The sequence below is a fragment of the Saccopteryx bilineata genome, chromosome 5, assembly GCF_036850765.1.
Source record: "Saccopteryx bilineata isolate mSacBil1 chromosome 5, mSacBil1_pri_phased_curated, whole genome shotgun sequence".
NCBI lineage: Eukaryota > Metazoa > Chordata > Mammalia > Chiroptera > Emballonuridae > Saccopteryx > Saccopteryx bilineata.
Genome location: NC_089494.1, coordinates 226,343,417 through 226,360,603, shown reverse-complemented (window position 1 = coordinate 226,360,603; position 17,187 = coordinate 226,343,417). Strand labels below are relative to the sequence as shown.

The 17,187-nt window shown below is 35.7% G+C and overlaps 1 protein-coding gene across 8 annotated transcripts in view; it reads left to right on the top strand.

Annotated features, from left to right (window-relative positions):
- EXOC1 (exocyst complex component 1) overlaps positions 1-17,187 on the top strand; it is a 63,127-nt gene that overhangs the window by 21,015 nt on the left and 24,925 nt on the right. For 4 of the 8 annotated variants that reach the window (XM_066280518.1, XM_066280521.1, XM_066280517.1 and 1 more), the window contains 2 exons: positions 157-210; positions 13,872-14,021. In XM_066280518.1, coding sequence (XP_066136615.1) covers positions 157-210; positions 13,872-14,021 — 204 coding nt within the window. The remainder of the gene's footprint in view (positions 1-156; positions 211-13,871; positions 14,022-17,187) is intronic. The other 4 variants (XM_066280525.1, XM_066280523.1, XM_066280524.1 and 1 more) reach the window with 1 other exon arrangement.

The window sequence follows — 17,187 nt, the reverse complement described above, 5'->3', positions numbered from 1 at the left end:
TGTTCTTCATCTCTTTTATTAGGATTACTGGGCAAAAAAAAATTAATGGGAAATTTTGTTTACTAAGAAATGCTGTCTGAAACATTGGACCCTTATTTTGTTTTCACTTTGCATATTCTGAAACAACTGTATTTACTCTATTTTATTTCTGATTAGTTTACTCAGGCCCTCCTTCAACTCTATAACAGGTCCTACTTTCTTTCGGTGCCTGTGAGTACATCAAATTTGGCTCAAGCTTCTCTGATTCTTTTTTTTTTTCTATAAAGTTAGCTAAACTTAACAGCAGCAAAATCTTTATAGATTATAACTTGCTGATTTAAGCTACCTCTTAACCATATTTGTAGCCAATTTTTAATGTCCCAAAGCAAAAGTTGCTTTTGGCCAAAAAGGCATTTAATCTCATTCTGCTTGCCTTTCTTCCTGTCATTGTTTTACCTGCTCACTCCTTCATTTATTTAGAAGTCATTTACAGTTGATTGAGATTCACACCAGACATTTATTTGAGGTAGATGAGCAGCTCATCCTACCCTCTAGCTCACAGTCTGGGGAGGGGAGGGAGACAGACACTCAGGAACGATAAATGTTATGATAGTGGTAAATGGGAGTGTAAAAGATGACCTAACAAGGCACATGAGGGGGAAATCGGATAAGACTCTTGTCATTTCACTTGACTTTAAAGGTGTCAAGAAAAAAGTAAACCTAAAAGTCACATAGGAAATAATAATTCACAGATTTCTTACAGAATGATTTCAGTAGTATCTATTACTACACTATTTAAAAATGACACTATTGACAGTAATGTTATCCGCATTTGTCAATGGTATTGCAAACATCAGTCTGTAAACAGTGCTTTCTGCACCCTTGTTTGTTGTAACATGCATTTATTTATGATTTTGCTTCTTTGCCTTATAAACTAATGGCTTGTTTAAAATGAATGCTTCGCCATTCTGAAAATCTAATATGTATTGTTAACCTGTGGATGATGCATGTTAAAAACCACAATATTGCAATAACCTGGGATATGCTGAAGAAGGAGGAAGAGGATATCCCAACTACAGAAAGGAGATTTCCTATGTGTTGAATTCAGTGCATCAAGTCAACTAGCAAAAGAGTTGTGAAACCTGGGTATTTCTATTCCTGGTTGTGAGATAAACTAGCTGGGAAAATTTGATTACCTTATTACAGTACATTTCTTTGTCAAATTTTTGTTGTGTACATATTATGTACTCACTGTTGTCCATAGGTAAGAATAAGAAATATCCTCACCCTCAAGATGCTTATAAGGAGGCTAATTTACTTCAGGCTCTACAGCAATGTGTATATTAAATCGCTAATTGTATAATTACATATATCATATATATAAGTGCTAACGAGGTTTAAAAGTGAGACTGAGGATCTGAATAGTCAGATGTGGCATCATAGATAAGACTCGAAGAGAATCCATGCATTGCAGTGTATAGCGAATGTATAGCTATTATAACATTTTATAACTACTATAACCACTGTATAGAAAAATCCAGGTAAATAACTTACTGATCAAAATATAACAGTGATTTAAGAGCACTGATTCCCAGTCTTTAAAATTCACACATGAGGCATGACCAGGTGGTGGCGCAGTGAATACAGCGTCAGACTGGGACGCAGAGGACTCAGGTTTGAAACCCTGAGGTCGCTAGCTTAAGTGCAGGCTCACCTGGCTTGAGTGCAGGGTTGCTGGCTTGAGCGTGGGATCATAGACATGACCCCATGGTCACTGGCTTGAAGCCTAAGGTCACTGGCTTGAACCCAAGGTCACTGGCTTGAGCAAGGAGTCACTGGCTCAGCTGGAGTGCCCCCGTCAAGCAATTAGTGAAAAGCAATCAATGAAAAAACTAAAGTGCCACAACTACGATTTGATGCTTCTATTCTCTCTCCCTTTCTGTCTGTCTGTCTGTCTGTCTCTCTCTCTCTCTCTCTTCCCCTGCTCTCCTTTGCTAAAAAAAAGAAAAAAATTCACACATCAGTAATTAAAAGGAGTAAAATTTGGAGACTGACCAAGTCATAATTTTTTCATTTTACCAAGAAAAAAAAAAAAAAAAAAATTTATATATATATATATATATATATATATATATATATATATATATATATATATATATATTACTATCTACTTTTCAGTATCTTTGTATTTTAAAAATGATGTTTTGGCACTAAATGTAAAGAAAGAACATAATTTCAGACTTTTTAAATTAATACATTTACCTCTATGAGAAGCTTACTCCCATCATTCCATTGCCTTATTGCTGTAGGCCAGTAAAAACATCTTCACGTTTGGGAATCACTAATGGAGAGCGTGCTAGCTGTGCTGCAACTTTTATGAAAATACAGTGTGTCCGTAAAGTCATGGTGCACTTTTGACCGGTCACAGGAAAGCAACAAAAGACGATAGAAATGTGAACTCTACACCAAATAAAAGGAAAACTCTCCCAGTTTCATACCTATTCAGTGGAATTCGATGTGGGCTCACGCACAGATTTTTTAGGGCTCCTTAGGTAGCTATCCCGTATAGCCTCTACAGACTCGTCACTGACTGATGGCCTACCAGAACGGGGTTTCTCCACCAAACTGCTGGTTTCCTTCAACTGCTTATCCCACCGAGTAATGTTATTCCTATGTGGTGGTGCTTCGTTATAAATGTGCCGATATTCATGTTGCACTTTGTGGCTCGTTTAGTGAGCCTCAGAACACACTGAACTTCCCTCTGTACCGTCCACATCTCGACTGGCATGGCCGTGGGCTGCTCTGCTGTATACACGGTGTTACATCATCATCTGCGCATGCGCACATGCTGCCACATCATCCTACAGAAACTGGAGGGTTTTCCTTTTATTTGGTGCAGATTTCACATTTCTATCGTCTTTTGTTGCTTTCCTGTGACTGGTCAAAAGTGCACCATGACTTTACGGATACACTGTACTTCTATATAGCTATATGTTAAGCCCAAAATGCATTTTATTTAATATTCACTTCTTTATGTAATATATATACTATGAGAGTAATATTTTTTAAAACTGGCTAGATTGTTTTGGTTCTTTTAGCTCTTCTTACATCTCGGTTTCCATTGAAATTTTGGACTCACTTGTTTTTACGTTTACCAAGGATTCAAATATCTAGAAAGAGATTTAGGAGACTCAAGCCAGTTACATTAATTAGGAGTCTGATATTGAAATCACACAGTCAAATTAAGGCTAACAAAATTGATGGAATATTTTCATAAAAAATATGTCCTTTTACATTCTTTTTTTTTTTTTACATTCTTTTGGTTGTTTTCAGAAGATTTGTCTTGAGAGGAACTGCTCACTGCCCTCCCCTTTTCCCGCTTTGGTTCTGCCGAGACCTCATGACTCTATCCTTTTCCTTCAGCAACGTGATGAAACCGATTATGCACTCAGCTAAAAAGGACAATCAGGATAAAACAAATTGTGGTGCTTTTTGCTATATGCTTAAATTTGGAAATTTTTCTTTCAATGTATATTTATAAAAACATCATCTAGTAAAAGTAAAACCTGTATAACTGACCACCAGTATTCAGTTTATGTCACAAAAACTGTTTCCTTAAGCACATTTCACGTAGATTGATGATCAAATTATTAGAAAAAATTATGATTATTTAAGATCAGCTTTCATGATGTTTGTTGGAACTTTGCTTTCTTTAAAAATATTAAAATGAACATGACATAAAATAGAAAGTTTCCAAATTTTGACAATGTATTTAACATTTCACATGAACATATCATTTGTGCTAGACTGTCTGTACAGCAAGTATTTGAGTGCGGACACTGGAACCACATATTCTGGATTCGAAACCCTAACTCTGCTCAGTTACTTCCTAGCTGGGGACATTGGTCAAGTGAATAAGGTCTTTGTGCCACCTTAGTTGTTTTATCTGAATAATGAGGATAACCAACATATCTACCACAAAAGGTATTTATGAGGATTAATGTTTTATGTTCAGTACTTAGAATAGTGCTTTGTTATAGCAAAGTGTTCAATATTAGCTAATTTTATTATAAATTCTAGTAATATATATACACCAATGAAAATTTATAATTCACTAAGTTTTTAGAAAATATATTAGTCTTGGATTAATTTGGACAAAACCTAGCATGTTATTTTTATATTATAATGATAGAGTTTGCTATTTTTTTAATGAGTAGAAAAGTTCTCTACAAGATTATTATGAAAATTGTTATATTATATATATACATATATATACATATATATATATACACACACATATATATGATACCTAGTACCTAGCACGGTAGTGGGTATTCAGTAAATTGTTAGTTACTATTTTATTTTTATTTATAATAAGAAACTTTAAACTGTTTTAATTTTAAAACTATAAAGAATAAAATTCTTTGCACATTAGAGTTCTAGATGTGATAATTATCAATATTATTAAACAATATAATTAAATATTTAATTTTCCTATTTTGTGTAATTACTTTGGAACCATTTTCTCTAAAATTAAATCATTTTGTTAATACTGATAATATTTAATCTAGCTGAATAATAGTGGTTTTAAGGTAACAATGTTCTTCATATTAGAAGTGAGTTTTTCAGGAAATAGTGATCTTAAAAGGCTGTTTATAGGAGAAAAAGATGGCAGCAGAGTAGGCGGATGCACAGATGCCCAGCTCTCACCACCAAACTGGAATACAAATCAATTTAGGAAAAATCAGCATGAAAAACCAACTCTGAACTGCAAGAACAGCTCTCAAAAACCAAGGAGCAAAGAAGAAGCCACAACAAACCTGTTAGGGAGTGCCTGAATCTCCCCTGCTTACAGGAATGGGGGTGGGGGGAGAGGCTTAGAGCCCAGAGGGGATCTCACACAAGGGAAAAGAGCAGAAACTACTGCTCACAGCCACTTGCCTGGCAACCAGGGAGCGAGGTGTGTTGAAAAGACCAGCTTATCTCCCAAGTGGAAAGGACAGGGAGAGGGACAGACTGTGAGGGGCTAAGGAATGCAGGAAACGAACTAAAAAAGCTGACTCATCCGTGCTGGAGGCGGCCATAGCTGGGGGAGGGTCTGAACCTTTCACAAAACAGAGCTGAATTGCTTCTGGATCAGAGATCTCCGGACATCTATCCAGCTCCAATCAGTGCAACAAGACACAGCTGAAAACAAGAAGTGGGGAGGAGGGGCAGTAACTCAGGTCTCCATGGAGATCTGAGATACACCTTCCCCTACTGAAGCTGAGAAAACACCCTGCCCCCAGTGAGATTAGCTGGCTAAAGAGGCCTTCAGAGTCTCAGGTTACACCCATCGCATTCCTGGATACAGTTTCAAGAAAGCCCCCTGCTGAGATCAGTAAACAAGACTATCACCTGTTAAGAAAACAAACAAATCAAGACTTCAAAGCTGCTCAAATCCGAAAGTGGATTACAGATAACAGCTGATACCAACCCAAGAAGACCTAGAAATAACACAACTGAAAACTGGAGGCAGGCAACTCCAAACCTAGACTCAACCAACTCTACAAATAAAACACCCAAAAACAGAAAATGAGAAGACAAAGAAGTGCAATCCAAATGAAACCACAAGAGACACCTTCAGGAGATGAACTGAGTGATATGGAAATAATCAAACTTCCAGATGCAGAGTTCAAAATAATGATTATAAGGATGCTTAAGGATCTTAGAACAACAATGGATGGTCATTATGAACACCTAAATAAAGAAATAGCAAGTATAAAAAAGAATCAGTTGGAGACGACAAATACAATATCAGAAATAAAGACCACAATGGAAGGAATTAAAACCAGGATAGATAGAGCTGAGGATCAAATCAGCGAGGTAGAGGACAACTGGAATGAAGGCATGAAAGCAGAGAAGAAAAGAGAAAAGAGACTCAAAAAGTCAGAGGAAACTTTTAGAGAGCTCTGTAACAACATGAAGAGAAATAACATCCGCATCATAGGAGTTCCTGAAGAAGAAGAAAAAGAACAAGGGATAGAGACTTTGTTCAATCATATCATAGCTGAAAACTTCCCTAAATTAATGCAAGAGAAACTCTCACAAGTCCAAGAAGCACAGAGGACTCCATTAAAGAGAAACCCAAAGAAACCTACACCAAGACACATCATAATTAAAATACCAAAGCTAAGCGATAAAGAGAAAGTATTAAAAGCTGCAAGAGAAAAAAAAGTTATCACCTACAAAGGAGCCCCCATAAGGATGACATCCAACTTCTCAACAGAAACACTTGAGGCCAGAAGGGAATGGCAAGAAATATTCAAAGTAATGCAGAAGAAGAACCTACAACCAAGACTACTTTATCCAGCAAGGCTAACGTTTAAAATCGAAGGAGAAATAAAAAGCTTCCCAGACAAAAAACAACTCAAGGAATTCATTACAACCAAACCAATGCTGCAGGAAATGTTAAGGGGCCTGTTGTAAACAGATCAAAGTGGGCAAAGAATATAGCAAAAAAGGAATACATCTTTAAAGAAGAAAATGGCAATAAACAACTACATATCAATAATAACCTTAAATGTAAATAGATTAAATGATCCAATCAAAAGACATAGGGTAGCTGCGTGGATAAGAAAACAGGACCCATACATATGCTGTCTACAAGAGACACACCTTAGAACAAAAGATACACATAGATTGAAGGTAAAAGGATGGAAAAAAACATTTCATGCAAACGGAAATGAAAAAAAAGCTGGGGTAACAATACTTATATCAGACAAATTGGACTTTAAAACAAAGGATATAGTAAGAGATAAAGAAGGCCACTACATAATGATAAAGGGAGTAATCCAACAGGAAGATATAACTATTATAAATATCTATGCACCTAATATAGGAACACCCAAATATATAAAGCAGACTTTGATGGATTTAAAGGGCGAGATCAACAGCAATACTATAATAATAGGGGATTTCAATACCCCACTAACATCACTAGATAGATCCTCAAGAAAGAAAATTAACAAAGAAACAGAAGACTTATTGGAAACACTAGATCAACTCGATTTAATAAATATCTTCAGAACCTTTCACCCTAAAGCAACAGAATATACATTCCTTTCAAGTGCTCATGGTACATTCTCTAGGATAGACCACATGTTAGGGCACAAAAGTGCTCTCAGCAAATTTAAGAAGACTGAAATCATATCAAGCACTTTCTCCGATCACAACGGCATGAAACTAGAAATGAACCACAACAGAAAAGCTCAAAAATTCTCAAACACATGGAAACTAAATAGCAGGGTGTTAAATAATGAATGGATTAAGAATGAAATCAAAGAAGAAATAAAAAAATTCCTAGAGACGAATGACAATGAGCATACAACAACTCAAAACTTATGGGACACAGCGAAAGCAGTGCTGAAAGGGAAGTTCATAGCACTACAGGCACACTTTCAGAAGCTAGAAAAAGCTCAAATAAACAACTTAACCCTGCATCTAAAAGAATTAGAAAAAGAAGAGCAAGTAAAGCCCAAATGTAGTAGAAGGAAGGAAATAATAAAGGTCAGAGCAGAAATAAATGACAGAGACTAAAGAAACAATACAAAGGATCAATGAAACTAGGAGCTGGTTCTTTGAAAAGGTAAACAAGATTGATGAACCTTTAAGTAGACTCACCAAGAAAAAGAGAGAGAGAGGACTCAAATAAATAAAATTAGAAATGAGAGAGGAGAAATAACAACTGACACAACAGAAATACAAAATATTGTAAGAAAATACTATGAAGAACTGTATGCCAAAAACTAGACAACCTAGATAAAATGGACAAATTCCTTGAAACATGCAATCTTCCAAAAATCAATCTGGAAGAATCAGAAAACCTAAACAGACCGATTACAACAAATGAGATCGAAACAGTTATCAAAAAATTCCCAACAAAGAAAAGTCCGGGGCCCGATGGCTTCACAACGGAATTCTATCAAATATTCAAAGAAGAACTAACTCCTATCCTTCTCAAACTATTTCAAAAAATTCAAGAGGAAGGAAGATTTCCAAGCTCCTTTTATGAGGCGAGCATAATTCTGATTCTAAAACCAGGCAAAGACAACACAAAGAAAGAAAATTATAGGCCAATATCTCTGATGAATATAGATGCTAAAATCCTCAACAAAATATTAGCAAACCGGATCCAACAATATATGGAAAAAATCATACACCATGATCAAGTGGGATTTATTCTGGGGAGGCAAGGCTGGTACAATATTTGTAAATCAATCAATGTGATTCATCACATAAACAAAAAGAAGGAGAAAAACCATATGATAATTTCAATAGATGCAGAAAAAGCATTTGATAAAATCCAGCACCCATTCATGATCAAAACTCTCAGCAAAGTGGGAATACAGGGAGCATACCTCAACATGATAAAAGCCATCTATGAGAAACCCACAGCCAACATCATACTCAATGGGAAAATATTAAAAGCAATCCCCTTAAGATCAGGAACAAGGCGGGGGTGCGCCCTTTCACCACTCTTATTTAACATGGTCCTGGAAGTCCTAGCCACAGCAATCAGACGAGAAGAAGAAATAAAAGGCATTCAAGTTGGAAAAGAAGAAGTAAAACTATCATTATTTGCAGATGATATGATATTGTATATAGAAAACCCTAAAGTCTCAGTGAAAAAGCTACTGGACCTGATAAATGAATTCAGCAAAGTGGCAGGATATAAAATCAATACTCAGAAATCAGAGACATTTTTATACACCAACAATGAACAGTCAGAAAGAGAAATTAAGGAAACAATTCCCTTCACAATTACAACCAAAAAAATAAAGTAGGAGTAAACTTAACCAAGGAGACTAAAGACTTGTACTCGGAAAATTACAAAACATTGATAAAAGAAATCAAGGAAGATACAAACAAGTGGAAGCATATACCATGCTCATGGTTAGGAAGAATAAACATCATTAAAATGTCTATATTACCCAAAGCAATCTATAAATTCAATGCAATACCAATTAAAATACCAATGACATACTTCAAAAATTTATATGGAACCAAAAGAGGACACGAATAGCCTCAGCAATCTTAAAAAAGAAGAATAAAGTGGGAGGTATCACACTTCCTGATATCAAGTTATACTACAAGGCTGTTGTACTCAAAACAGCCTGGTACTGGCATAAGAACAGGCATATAGATCAATGGACCAGAACAGAGAACCCAGAAATAAACCCACAGTTCTATGGACAACTGATATTTGACAAAGGAGGTAAGGAAATACAATGGAGTAAAGACAGCCTCTTTAACAAATGGTGTTGGGAAAATTGGACAGCTACCTGCAGAAAAATGAAACTAGATCACCAGCTTACACCACTCACAAAAATAAACTCAAAATGGATAAAAGACTAAATGTAGGCCGTGAAACCATAAGCATCTTAGAAAAAAACAGAGGCAGTAACCTCTCGGACATCTCTCGGAGCAATATATTTGCTGATTTATCTCCACGGGGAAGTGAAATAAAAGACAGGATAAACAAATGGGACTATATCAAACTAAAAAGCTTTTGCACAGCTAAAGACAACAAGAACAAAATAAAAAGACAAACTACACAATGGGAGGACATATTTGACAATATGTCTGATAAGGGGTTAATAACCAAAATTTATAAAGAACTTGTAAATCTCAACACCAGGAATACAAACAATCCAATCCAAAAATGGGCAAAAGAGATGAATAGACACTTCTCCAAAGAGGACATACAGATGGCCAATAGGCATATGAAAAAATGCTCAACATCACTAATCATTAGAGAAATGCAAATTAAAACCACAATGAGATATCACCTCACACCAGCCAGAATGGCGCTCATCAACAAAATAACACAGAGTAAGTGCTGGCGAGGATGTGGAGAAAAGGGAACCCTCCTGCACTGCTGGTGGTAATGCAGACTGGTGCAGCCACTGTGGAAAACAGTATGGAGATTCCTCAGAAAACTGAAAATCGAACTGCCTTTTGACCCAGCTATCCCACTTTTAGGAATATACCCCAAAGACACCATAGAACGGCTCCAAAAGGAGAAATGCACCCCCATGTTTGTGGCAGCATTGTTCACAATAGCGAAGATCTGGAAACAGCCCAAGTGTCCGTCAGAGGACGAGTGGATTAAAAAGCTTTGGTACATATATACTATGGAATACTACTCAGCCATAAGAAATGATGACATCGGATCATTTACAATAACATGGATGGACCTTGATAACATTATAGGAAATGAAATTAGTAAATCAGAAAAAAAACTAAGAACTATATGAATCCATACATAGAAGGGACATAAAAATGAGACTCAGAGACATAAACAAGAATGTGATGGCAAAGGGTGGAGGGTGGGGGGATAGGGGATGGGATGAAGAAGGAGAGAGGGGTTGGGGGAGGGGAGGGGCACAAAGAAAACCAGATAGAAGGTGACAGAAGACAATTTAACTTTGAGGGAGGGGTATACAGCACAATCAAATGTCAAAATAATCTAGAGATGTTTTCTCTCAACATATGTACCCTGATTTATCAATGTCACTGCATTAAATTTAATAAATTTTTAAAAAGGCTGTTTATAAAAGAAAGCTTTGAATAGTAATATATATGAAAGAGCTTCGTAAATTGTAAGACCTCTACAAATGTTAATAACTAATTTCCCATGTTCAGGAGCAGAGGTTTTTAATTGAAGGACTTTCCTGACACTAAATTAAATAATGTAACTTAATATGGAGTAGTCTGAGTAAACAGTGGTAGAAGAACATAAACAATAATTTTGGGTCTTGAATCATCAAGAAAAATTAATGAGTAGAATTCTTTTGGGTAACAAAAAAAGATCTAATATTGTTATTAATAAAGACAGACTATTTAGAAAACATTTATAAGCTATAACATGTCTGTCAAATATTTTTCTCCTTTCTTCAGTGTAACTAACTAAGACACAATTTGGAAACATTAGTAGACCTAAAACTCTGATATTATTTATGCTTAGTATCTGCTACCTGTGATTTTAAATTCAATCCTAAGCATCCTTCTCATGTGGTCATGAAAAAACATTTCTGTAACGTAATGTTTATATTGACCTTTGGCAACTATAATTAGAGGCATTGTATAATCCGCTGGTAATATCTGCATGTTTTATTTAATATTATTAATTTTGTTCATATTTATTGTTAGCCTTTACTTCACAGAAATGACGTAAGTGCCCAGGCATTCCAAATATATAGAATAGTTCCATTTTCAACACTGTAGCTCTTAATGCTGGATAATTCTTTGGATGATGTGATTGTTTTATATTTAGTCAGCTATCCAGAAAAGAATGTTCACACAGGTCTGTGCTCCCTTATCTAAACCTCTGGTGTTAGCTCTGCTTTTTGAATTTTTCAGATTTTAATAATACAGTGCATTTGCTGTATATTATATAACCATTCCAGCAGGGGCTAGAGCAGGGCCCTGTAATCAAGCACACAATGTTTCTACAGCAAAAAATAGAAATTGTCACATTAAACACTATAAATAGCCTTCTATTAGTTCAGCTCAGCTTTTGCCATCAAAATGGTTTGTACCAAACTTAAACTGAGTTTTTAGAGCTTTTTGGGTTTTAGAATTATAGAAAGGAGTTGTGGACCTTATATACCTTGTATATAGCATCTATGATAGTTGTGAACCTCGATCTTCTGGTTCTTGTTATTTTGAATTGTTCACTCTAATTTTTTGATACTTTTCTGCTATCTCTGGGCCTATTTCCCAAGTTAACCTAAGTAGATATCAATTAGACAAACCTTAAAAATATTTTGGTTCTATACAGTTTTAGATGTAATTTCTATGTAATAGATCCTTGTTTTTTGTTTTAGCTGTTTTAAATTGGGGATATAGTGCAAGAAGAAGAAAACTCTCCAACCTGTTTATTTGTAAACGTTAATGAAGAAGGGACTCAGATAATGTTGGTTTTAGTACTTAGTGTATTTAATACTTCCATCTTTCCTACTCTAAAGGTGCTTTACAATTACTAAGGAACTTTGTTTCCATAGACAATGAATTTTTCTTTCTGGATACTCTCTGTATTTAAAAGATACTGTTTTAAAAAATCCATAATCACTACATTATTTTTTGTATATATAATAAAGCATATAAATTACATAGAAGAAAGAAATCTCTTAAAATAATTTAAATTCTTTAAATTCAAATCTTTATAAGCTAATGTATGTGAGCTAGTATAGTACACATTGGTTAGCTTTAGGTAACTTTACCAGGAAATGAGTTAGCCAACTCCAAAATTCCAGCAGTCTGTGTCACTTTAATACAGTTTTCACAAAATACTAACAAATAACCTCTATCTAGGTAAATCGGAATGAATCAGAATGACTTCAAACAAATGTCCTTTTTTGCCCTTTCCTTATTCGTGGGAACTTCAGTTTTCAGGGGGAATCTACTCCTCTTACCGTCCAACTCTCCATCTCTAGACACTGGCTGTTAGTGTCTGAGATGTAGACCTCGTAGCAGAGAAGGAAAGCTAGATTGTCTCAAAAGAGAGTGGGGAAGATTTTTATTGTTTTATTTATTTTTTATATATATACCAGTAACTAGTAGATAGTTGCAATTTTTGAGTCTGGTTAAAATGATTTTGTTTGACATGTTTTTGTTTTTTTGTTTTTTTTGTTGTTTTTTTTTTTCCATTTTTCTGAAGCTGGAAACGGAGAGACAGTCAGACAGACTCCCGCATGCGCCCGACCGGGATCCACCCGGCACGCCCACCAGGGGCGGTGCTCTGCCCCCCAGGGGGCGATGCTCTGCCCATCCTGGGCGTCGCCATATTGCGACCAGAGCCACTCTAGCCCCTGAGGCAGAGGCCACAGAGCCATGCCCAGCGCCCGGGCCATCTGGAGCCTTGGCTGCGGGAGGGGAAGAGAGAGACAGAGAGGAAAGCGCGGCGGAGGGGTGGAGAAGCAAATGGGCGCTTCTCCTATGTGCCCTGGCCGGGAATCGAACCCGGGTCCTCCGCGCGCTAGGCCGACGCTCTACCGCTGAGCCAACCGGCCAGGGCTTGACATGTTTTTAAAAGAAAATCGAAGTACAACTCAACATGACTAAGGTTCCAATTCTAGCTTTCCTTCATATGACCCAAGTAAATCACTTAATTCTGAGTTTCAATTTGTTCTTCTAGAAAGTAAGATTATTGGATTAATCTACCAGGTCTATATTTTCTAAAACAAAAGTCTGGATACATCATCTGTCTAAGGCTGTTTGATAACTTATTGATTTACTTATATAAAAGTCTTATCAAGGTTTAAAAAGTAAAATACTGCAGTTATTTATTTAACAAATTAATAGAAAAATTAAAATTATACATACTATCATTAGTGATTCTTGTGGAAAGCCCAGGATATAGTCATCTATAGTCTTTCTTAGTTCTAACATTCTGTATCCTATATGTTTTTATCAGTTACTTTAAATATATACTATAGGCTCTAATGGAAACACCATGTATGTCGACAGTTTGTCTAAAGTTACTTCCTTAGTTGGTGTTTTTCTTAATACAATTTATATCATGGTGTTTATTTGCTTGGTAAGTTGTAAAATGATATGGTATAGGAGAGAAAGCTTGATTAAAACATTCATTCTCAACTCCTTTAGAAGATGAAATGAGTAAATGACTTATCAAAGTGCCATTCTTGAGTGTTTATGATTATTTTATGGTCGTGGTGTTCAGTTGGTAAATACAGAACGATAAAAGGAACAAAGTAAGTACTTGTTTTTTATTTTTCTATGTTCTGTTGGCTTTGCTTGGCCACATTTGGTCATTGTTTAGAATTTTCAATTTTACAACCATGTTTCTTTATACTATCAATATTTATTTACTAATTTACTTACTCTAGGGTCATGATCAGAGTTCAACTCTTGCTCAACACTCTGTCGAACTGACTTTACCCAATCATCATCCATTTCATAGAGACTTGCTCCGATATGCCAAGCTGATGGAGTGGCTAAAGAGTACAGACTACGGAAAATATGAGGGACTAACAAAGGTATGGATTCTGTATCAGTTTGACATCACTGGGTATTGAGCATATTTTAGAATCAAGAGGTTATGCATTCATGTTCCCCAACTGACATTTGAAATACTTTAGTACATTCTTAGCAAAGCAGAAAATAATTGAGTTTCTGAGTGCTCACTAATGAGGGAGAACATTTATTTATTTATTTACTTAGATAAAGAAGAGCTAAATTTTGAATATCAGTATAGTACAGTATTAGGCCATACTTTGTGTCATTAGAGGCATCATTTAGTTAAATGCTGTAAATATTTCCTGAATTTCTTTATGTGCAATACAGAAACTAGAGAGTATGAAGACGTGTGAGAAAGCCATTCACCCTTTAATAATTTATAATCAGTTTTATCAAACAAGTACAGAATACTTCTCTATTAAATGAGCATTTTGCTATTCCAGGCACATGTGACCTAACAAACAGGTGTCTCCTTATGAAGAGCTTTAAGTTTGACTGGGAAAGACAGTTACACTGAAAAGAATCAGCAAAAACTTAAGTTCAAAACTGGAAATTAGTTTAAATACGTGACAGTTTAGAGAAGGAAAACCCATGACCTGAAGCTGTGGAGAGAAACCTGACGGAAGATATTGGACTTGAATTGAATTTTAAATCATGAATGGGGTTAGATTACCAGAAATAAGAGGAAGGGCATTCCAGGGGTGAGCAAAATGCTGGACAGAGCTGGGAAAAGGTCCCTTTCCCGGGACAGTGAGGAGGCAAGCCTGTGGGAAGCTGAGAGTTCATATTCTGAAACAGTGCAAAATTATGTTGAAAAGATGAGCTGTGAGACTCAACAGCATTCCTCACACACATTAGAAAACACTAGATGGAGGAAGTAAGAACCTAATGCAGTAATTCTAATAAAATGAAATCTTGAATCAGGATGGTGGTAGGAATAGAGAGAGAACATGAACCAAAAGAGAGATTCCAGAGACAGGAGAGACAGGATGATGCCAAATTGCTGGGCTTGGAGATTACAGAGCAGTGCTATATATCACTGACTGAACATCAGCCTCTGGGTAGAAAAGACGCATTCACTCCTGTGTTCATTCAGCAAATGAATGGAGCACTGTTCCATTCTAACCTAACACTGTTGTAAGTGCTGGAGAGGCAGCACTGGAGTACACGGGCAATATCCTGATGGAGAAAGACTGACCAAAGTGTCATTTATATAGTATGTTAGAAGATGCTGCTGAGTGCTCTGGAAAAAAATGAAGCAGGAAATGCCAGGACTGGGGGAAGGTTAGTTTCAAATCAGATGGTCAGAGAAGGTGACATTTGAGCAGAGTTGAAAGTAAGCAGGGGTGAGCAGTGGGAGTTACTGGGGGTAAGCTTTCAGTCACTGTGAAGGTGCCCTATGGCTGGAGCTGAGGAGGCCAGTGTGGTTGGGGCACAGCACATGGGACAGGCTGACCTTAGACGAGCAAATGGGACAGGGAAAGATAGGATGGGACAGGGCAGACTGGAGGGGACTGTGCGCCGTTGTAAGAATTTGGCTTTTACCGGGAGGGATTGGGAGTAGAGGGGGTGTGACTAGGCTTTGAGCAATGGAGTGACATGATTTGACTTAGATTTAATAAATGGCTATTGTAGCAGGAGACCATGGGTATGTATAGTACTTTTCTGGCATTTATACTGTGACCTTAGTATTGAAATGGACCTTGTCACTTAGGGAGCTAAAAAAGTTGCTATCTAACACAACTATATAAGTAGCTATATTTCTAGATAATATATAAGAGCAATTCAGTTAAAATTCTGAAATACTCTGAGAAACATTTAGGATATTTTATCTGTAACTTTTTACAAATTTGGAGTTTAAAAACAGAAAATCCAGGTAATGCATAGCTATTTTAACACCTAGTAATAATTTAATTATGTGGACAATATGACCTTAAAGATGTTCTTGAATAGGAAAGAGTGATATGTTTTGTCTCTGTAGAGTGACAATATTGGAATTGTTAATGAAACGGCTCTTCCCCTCTATGCTTGTGCTTGTAACCAAAAATCTTCTAACAAAGAATTTAGATAGTAAAATAGTCTTATGTTTTGCTAGGAAAGTTTTTTTCCTAATTTTTACCTAATTGGTTGGCTTTCTTCCAGAATATTTCATAAGAGAAGATTATTTCCAGAGAATTACTGTTTTTACATAAACCCATTTTATCTTTATACTTATTGAAATACTTATTGCAAATCCTGTCCTGGATCATTGGTTCATGTTTCATAAGAAGGCATAAGTTAGGTAGAAATTTATGAGAAGTATGATCGTAAGAAAAAGGCAGATTATACATTCCTATCAATGCATTGATATCAACATACATTGGTAATTGGGCATTATTATTTATCAGTTTTCATATATTATCTCTTGTGTCTTTTCCCATTTAAAGTAGTATCTGGCATCTTCTTCTAAACTGTGATCATAAGAAATTGGATATAAACGTTAGTAAAAATATTTTTAAGTTAAAATTAAAAATGCTTTTTAAAAAGATTTTATATATATCCTGGAGTGTTTACATACATCTTATCTGGCTAGTTATTTTAGTTAAGTTATTATTGTTCCTCAGAATTAGTCTTTTAAGTATTATGCAATTCTACTGTTGTGTTGTATTTTCTTTCTTTTCATTCAACAGAAGTCTGATTTGGAGCTATCTTAAGGAAAAAATATTTCATTACTGGAATTCTTTGCCTTTTGAATTTTAGGAGGATTAATATTTTGAATAATTAAACATTAGTATATCTCCTTAAGAGTTTTGTGCCAACAAGTGCTTTGTCCCCTAGTGAATATTCAAATAAGTAATCAATAAGCTTTTTCCCTAATTGTGTTCTCAGTATTATTGCCCTATCTTTATATATTATGCAGTACTCATGAATGTAATTTAAAGTAAAGAAACAAGATTATAGCCAACCTAGTGATGATTTATGGGACGTTTCTCTGCTTAGAGTATATTTTGGATTGACAATATTAATGAGCTTTTTAAAATGAAATTGACTTATCCCCCAAGAATGTTACTTGATCCTATGGTTTGAACTTTCAACAGACTATGATTTTACCTCAGTCTAATTTGGTTGCTGAAATGTTGTCAAAAAACAGGAATTTTATTTAAAAAGAAAGAAGCAGGAAAGGAATGAAATAAGAAAAGAAAGAAG